This window comes from Prosopis cineraria, unplaced genomic scaffold, assembly GCF_029017545.1.
Source record: "Prosopis cineraria cultivar Desert tree isolate PC_DT_omini unplaced genomic scaffold, ASM2901754v1 PC4, whole genome shotgun sequence".
Lineage (NCBI taxonomy): Eukaryota > Viridiplantae > Streptophyta > Magnoliopsida > Fabales > Fabaceae > Prosopis > Prosopis cineraria.
The window spans coordinates 4,120,540-4,127,454 of record NW_026555335.1 but is presented as its reverse complement, the minus strand read 5'-3'; the positions used below and the strand labels follow the sequence as shown (position 1 = coordinate 4,127,454).

At 37.8% G+C, this 6,915-nt stretch overlaps 1 protein-coding gene across 1 annotated transcript; it reads left to right on the top strand.

Moving 5' to 3' along the window:
* Positions 1-1,437: 1,437 nt before the first annotated feature.
* LOC129310144 (chaperonin CPN60-2, mitochondrial) lies at positions 1,438-6,795 on the top strand. Its single transcript, XM_054952010.1, has 18 exons — positions 1,438-1,691; positions 2,010-2,034; positions 2,136-2,267; positions 2,521-2,680; positions 2,919-3,094; positions 3,196-3,291; positions 3,676-3,780; positions 3,926-4,012; positions 4,339-4,428; positions 4,540-4,620; positions 4,710-4,778; positions 4,973-5,050; positions 5,177-5,272; positions 5,378-5,477; positions 5,567-5,670; positions 6,018-6,123; positions 6,226-6,304; positions 6,468-6,795. Exons 1-18 carry the CDS (start codon positions 1,654-1,656, stop codon positions 6,571-6,573), a joined length of 1,728 nt encoding a protein of 575 aa, XP_054807985.1. The 5' UTR covers positions 1,438-1,653; the 3' UTR covers positions 6,574-6,795.
* The last annotated feature ends 120 nt before the right edge of the window (positions 6,796-6,915 follow it).

Sequence of the window (6,915 nt, the reverse complement as noted above, 5' to 3'; positions counted from 1 at the left end):
AGGTTTTAAAAACATGTTTGGTATGGAGTAATATTTGAATGGAATATTTGTATTAATTTTTTTATATAATCAGTTAGAAATCAACATAATACCATAACACCCCTTATTATTAATTAAAAAAAAATACATATCTAGGGATGAAAATTAACAAATCTGCACACTTTAGGGAGGAAGAAGATGACAATACCGAACTCAAACCCAAATCCAAATCAATCGCAAGGGATGGATGACTTGAACCCAAATCTAAAATGTAATAAAAGCTTTCATCTTGAACTTGAACCCATATTTGAAATGGAATGAAAGCTTTCATCTTAGACTTTGAACCTAGATTTAAAATGAAATGGTTGTAGCATTTATGGTCTAGAGCTTTTATGAAGACAAATTTAGATAAATTGTTTCCATTAGAGATGTGTAGATCTTGAAACTCATACAATTTGCTTTATCGTTTTAGAGTTTTTATCATTAACTTTCATCTCTGACTTTAATATTTTAAGAATTTGCTATATCATAAGCTTTCATCATCAACTTTCATCTTTGACTTGAATATTTTGAGAAATTTGCTTTATTCAAAGCTTCATCACTTGTCATGATCGCTTCCCATTGTTGTGACCTTGTTCCTCCACTGCCACAATCACTCTGTTATGAATAGTTGTTGCCTTGCTAGCTCCAAGTCACTAGTGTCAATCTCTCATGGGATGTGCTTCCTTGCTCACTCCCTACTCTGGAGACAAAGGTTTGCAATGCTATGTGACTGGTGGACATAAGCACTTGTGGTGAGATCGACAAAGGAGATGGAGATGTGCGCTTCACAGCAATGGAAAAGGGCACTTTACATTGGCAATGATGATGAGGATTCTGCTATGTTTATGGCAAAATTCATAGGGACACTCTTACCTAAAAATTATTATAAATAAGAATAATTTTGTTTGTAAATTTTCTAGATCGAGGATTGTTTTTCCAATACAACGGTGGGTTTGAGTAATCTCGCATAAAATTGAGCAATCCCAAATTAGGCCCAATTTTTCATACCAAACACATGATATTGGTTGGTCATTTTTCAATACTAATCTCAAACCCAACTCTTCATTCCTTCTTATCAAACAGGGCTTAAGAGATTTATTTTATATTTAGAAATTTATTGGGATTTAAGTTGAACACAATTATTGTTGTTGTTTCCTTTTTAATTTTTCCACCACCTTCCAAACCTGATGGGCTGGAATGTGAAAATTCCCAGCCTCTCCTATTGCAGCGAAGAGAAAAGGGAACTTCGCGGCCGACTCCGCGGGCTCGTGTTTATGGATTCGGGTGGCTTTTGCGGGTTGAGTGGGGAAACCGGTTCAATTATTTTCGACCTAATAAATTTAGAGCAAAGAAGTGAAAAAAGGTGACCCGTTGGATGAATTGTAATGTACTAAGTATTAAAAGAAATGTTATGTATGGTTTAAACCTGGAGCACAAAACCCTAAACCCTAGAAGGTGCTTCTTCTAGAGCCTTCCCTTCTCTTGAAAAGGCAGGCTCTCTCCAGTCCTCTCTGCTCCGTTTCGCTGTTACACTGTGACGCATTGCCCTGCTACCACTTTCCTCCGTCCCCTCAGCTAAGCCTTTGCCATTCTTTAGTATTTCCCTACTTGTTATTACTTTCCATTGTCATTATGTATCGCTTTGCTTCTAGCCTAGCCTCCAAAGCTCGGTAAGTCCAAACGACCATTTCGCTTGAGTATGCGATTATTCTTTCTAAAGTTTTGAGCTTCTTTTCCATACCACATACCGTCTGAACATCGTGGCCTTTTGATGTGTGAAATTGCTCTCCTGAGTTACTCGCTAAAATATGTGAAATGGAATCAGACTTTTTATTTTTGGTCTTTGTGGAAAGGCATCTTAGATCGTGTCACTTGTTTCGCTGATTTGTTGATCGTCTGGGATTAACGATCCCTTTCGCTGAAACAAGAACCAAGTCAATAAACGTTGAAATGCCCTGACTTAATTTAATTTTCATTTTTGATTTCAGGATTGCTAGGAGCAGCAGCCAACAGGTGGTGCAGTATTCACTGAATAGCACTTCAAACTTTTATTTTTGGAATCAATCCCTCTCACTCTTAAATTTAATCTGTATTATCCATGTTGCGTGCCGTAGATTGGAAGTAGGTTGAGTTGGAGAAGAAACTATGCGGCCAAAGACATCAAATTTGGTGTCGAGGCTCGGGCTTTAATGCTTAAGGGCGTTGAAGAGCTTGCTGACGCTGTGAGAGTGACGATGGGTCCTAAGGTAACCTTGCTGTTTAAGATCACCTGCATCTGTTTTTTGATTGCTGTGAATATTTATATTGATTCCTGATTTAATTAAACCGGAAAGTTTTCCTTGATGAAGGATGGTAGAGTGGAAGTGAATGATTGGATAGTATAATTGCTGATCCTATGCTCATTTAGATAATTTCATCGTTTCAAACCAAGAAGCAATGGAAGATCTTACAGCTGGTCTTTTCCTTTTGATGCTTCATTTTATATATTTAATGTTGTAGGGGCGTAATGTGGTGATCGAACAAAGCTTTGGTGCCCCTAAAGTGACGAAAGATGGAGTGACTGTTGCAAAGAGCATTGAATTCAAGGATAAAGTAAAGAACGTTGGAGCCAGTCTTGTAAAGCAGGTTGCAAATGCCACCAACGACATAGCTGGTGATGGTGAGATGTTGCCCATGAGAAAAATAGAGTTGAATAATAACACCTCACCAATTACTGATGCTACATTGCTTGGTTCTGTGATAATTGGGATTTGGCTTTGACTTCTTGCCATAAAATGGTTTAAATGCCGGAAGACCAAATATTTAACATTTGCCATCCGTTTATTGTCCAATTATTTTTCATGTTTTTGTCGTAATAGAAAAGAAATGAGAAGCTGTCTGGCTTAATTGTTTGGCAGGAACTACATGTGCTACTGTCCTTACTCGGGCAATATTCACTGAGGGGTGCAAGTCAGTGGCAGCTGGAATGAATGCGATGGACTTGAGGCGTGGCATCACTATGGCAGTTGATGCTGTGGTGACAAATTTGAAAAGTAGAGCCCGGATGATCAGCACATCCGAAGAAATTGCGCAGGTCCGGGAAATTTTTCTTTATATTCTCTCCTTTCCTTTTGCAGCATGGACTCTGATTTTTTTAAAATAATTTAAGTTTTAATTCCTTTATTTAAATCATAGGTAGGGACTATATCAGCTAATGGAGAGAGAGAAATTGGTGAGTTAATTGCAAGGGCTATGGAGAAAGTTGGGAAAGAGGGAGTAATCACAATCTCAGTAAGTTGTCTTGTGGTTTTCTTACTAACTACTATTTTTTCTTCATATTGTAATGAGTTTCTGCTGTTTTTTTAATTATTATTTTTTGGCTGAAGGGGCGGTGGGGTTTTTGATTTGTCTCTTCAATGTCTTTTCAAAATCTTCTTCCCTGAAGTATTTATTATGTTCTCCACCCTTTTTCTCCTGGTATTTTCCTGCGATACGATATTCTTGCATCCACACCTTTAGTTTCCTGTGATCCGGCCTTCTTGCACCCACACCTTTAGGCTCCCTTATGGGGCCTCTTCTTTCTTACCCTTTCCCTTGGAAGGGATGGGCAGTCAGAATCTATCTTCTACGCATTTATGTATGTGGTGCGAACTAACATCTTCTGAACTGTCTCAGGATGGCAAGACTCTGTATAATGAGTTGGAAGTCGTTGAAGGAATGAAGCTAGACAGGGGCTATATATCTCCGTATTTTATAACAAACCAGAAGAACCAGAAATGTGTATGCTCTCTATCTCTCTCTCTGTGAACTGCATGATAAGTCTTCAAAATTTTGCACGGGAGGCTTGTTTAAAATCCTTGTGGCATCATCATACTTGCTAATATGATTCAATTGATGCTTAACCTTGCAATTGATTGTGCAATAGGAACTTGAAGATCCTCTTGTTCTAATCCATGAGAAGAAAATCTCAAGCATCAATGCTGTGGTTAAAGTATTGGAGTTAGCTCTAAAGGTGAGAATTAGTTAAAAATGTAAGGCACTTTTTGAAGGATTAAATGTTAAAAAATGTAAAGCATTTTTATTTTTTTAATGTGTAATCATTGCTTTTTTCCTTCAAAAGTATTTCTATTGAATAGATTACTTTATATTTATTTTAGGTGAAATATTCTATTAAATAGAAGTAAATATGGAAAGATAGGGTTAGTTTGAAAATTAGTAATTACTTTATTGGTAATAAGATTTGGTTAAAAAATGTTTTGTATTTTTTGAATGGAGTACTTTGTTTCACCGTATTGATTATGAAACTTTGGATGATGACTGACACTTGCCTAACTTCAGAGACAAAGACCTCTATTGATTGTTGCGGAGGATGTGGAGAGTGATGCTCTAGCAACTCTTATTCTAAATAAGCTTCGTGCTGGTATCAAGGTTTGTCTTGCTAATGTTTTTGGCTATTCCTAAGGTCTTAGATATCTTGGAATAGATGGCTTTCAGTTTTTTGCTGATTTAATTGATGTGACATCTGGTGCACTTCCCTAGGTATGTGCCATTAAAGCTCCTGGTTTTGGTGAAAATAGGAAAGCAAATCTTCAGGATCTTGCAGTTCTCACAGGAGGTGAAGTAAGTTTTCGGTTCTAGCATTGGTTACAGCTAGATTTAAGTATGATCTTCTGAGCTTCTGAATGAAGTATTTTCTTGTCGTGTGTTAGCTTATCACTGAAGAGCTTGGCCTGAATCTTGAAAAAGTTGATCTGGATATGCTTGGCTCTTGCAAAAAGGTAATTAAGCTTTGTTTAGACAAGATTCAAACGTGTTTTGGTACCATTTATTGATAAAATGTTTTGGATGGTTCTGATAGAGAACCAAATCTCTCCAAGGCAACATGTCTATGAGCATAAAAAGCTCGAACGGATTCACCCTTTTCCTTGCATGGATCAATGTATATCACTAATTTGAGACCTTGATGCTTTAGGTGACAATTTCTAAGGATGACACTGTCATTCTTGACGGAGCTGGTGACAAGAAATCAATTGAGGAAAGATGTGAGCAGGTTTGTGTTTAGTTTCTTTTGGATTTGTTTATGAATCTACCCATGTTAGGTTATCTATTTGGAGATTTGTAAAGTACGGGCATTGATGTTCCTGACTTCGTTATTATGATGTATTTTGACAAACAGATCAGGTCAGCCATTGAGAATAGTACTTCAGATTATGACAAGGAAAAGTTGCAGGAAAGATTAGCCAAGCTTTCTGGGGGTGTTGCAGTGCTTAAGGTATGCTTGCTATGCTCACCTCTCTTACTAGGGCAGCAATCTTTCTCCTGGCAAACATCCTAAGCAGGAATGGTAAGGGTTATATTGTGATCTGCGCTTTCACAGATTGGAGGAGCCAGTGAGGCTGAAGTCGGTGAAAAGAAGGATAGAGTAACAGACGCCTTAAATGCAACCAAAGCGGCTGTGGAAGAGGGTATAGTACCAGGTATATTTTCGTTAGTGATTGACTGATTGGGTTGTTAGTTTTAAACCCTCCTATGTAACCTAATCATTTGATTTGCTTCGTTTTTATAGGGGGTGGTGTTGCACTTCTTTATGCGTCAAAAGAATTGGACAAGCTCCAAACTGCTAACTTCGATCAGAAGATAGGTGTCCAGATTATCCAAAACGCTCTCAAGGCAAGTCCTTTCTTTCAAAAAATAAAAATAAAAATTACAGACTTGATAGCAATTTGCTACTGAGCAAGCGCCTCTTGGCAAGAACAAGGAAAGGAAACGTAGACTATTGTTTTTCTGTTTTATCTCTTGTAGCATGAAGTCTTTTCTGGGGTTCATTCTGTGACGCAATGAGCTCAGTTAATCAAATATTAAATATAATACTTATATGAAGTTTTATTATTCTTATGCTATAAACAACGTGACTTGCCTCAAATTTCATAAGCATGTCTAGTTTCCCTTTAACATCAAGAATAGTTGAAACTTGAAGTTACTGATCTTTTTGTTATCCTGTTAACAAATCAATGCAGACACCGGTGCACACAATAGCATCAAATGCTGGAGTTGAGGGTGCTGTTGTTGTTGGCAAGCTCTTGGAACAAGACGACCCTGATCTTGGATATGATGCTGCTAAAGGTGTGTTTCTTCGCTTCCTTTAAATGTATAGATTTTCCTTGTCAAGGGACATCTGGCTCCTGCTGCCTACTGATTCTGCTGGCTGTTCTCCATCATGACCAGGTGAATATGTTGATATGGTTAAATCTGGAATCATAGATCCATTGAAAGTTATTAGGACCGCCTTGGTTGATGCTGCCAGGTGAGATGCCAAGAACTTTCCCTTGGTGCTTTACTTACCTGTTTGTTTCTCATTCAGGCTTTGGCCTGCCTTATCTATTCAAAAAAGAACTTTCCCTTGGTAATATCTATTACACGTACGCCATATGCTTCTTGTGGTAACTAAATCACTTTGTTTGGTGCAGTGTGTCATCTTTGATGACAACAACTGAAGCAGTTGTGGCCGAACTCCCAAAGGATGATAAAGAAGTTTCCCCAATGAGTGGTGGCATGGGTGGCATGGACTATTGAAGGGATGTCGGATCATGAACATTGAATGGTGCGAAGCCCCATTTGGTTTTTCTTCCATTTGTTCTGTGAAGGAGGCTTTCATGTAATCATAGTTAGAGATGAGGACGTAGGCAGGAAAAATTCCGATTGTTGCAACGGTATAATTCTGAGTAGTTTATCATCAAAATAAGACATTGTCTGTTTTGGTATCTTCTCAATTCAAAATGGTGGTCTTGCGTTTTATTCGTTTGTCTGGTTAGAAAGTCTGGCCGCTGCCCTTAGTTAAATTTTAATAATAAATTGTGCTATAAGTAGATATGGAGGGAGACATCATTTGCATCTTTTTGAAGTTAACGTTGTATT

Bases quoted from the DNA above. Each gene is read 5' to 3' on its own strand.
- LOC129310144 (XM_054952010.1), top strand. From the start codon at position 1,654: ATGTATCGCTTTGCTTCTAGCCTAGCCTCCAAAGCTCG. The intron at 5,051-5,176 runs GTTTGTGTTTAG...TTTGACAAACAG, and splicing joins TTGAGGAAAGATGTGAGCAG to ATCAGGTCAGCCATTGAGAA. The intron at 5,273-5,377 runs GTATGCTTGCTA...GCGCTTTCACAG, and splicing joins GGGGTGTTGCAGTGCTTAAG to ATTGGAGGAGCCAGTGAGGC.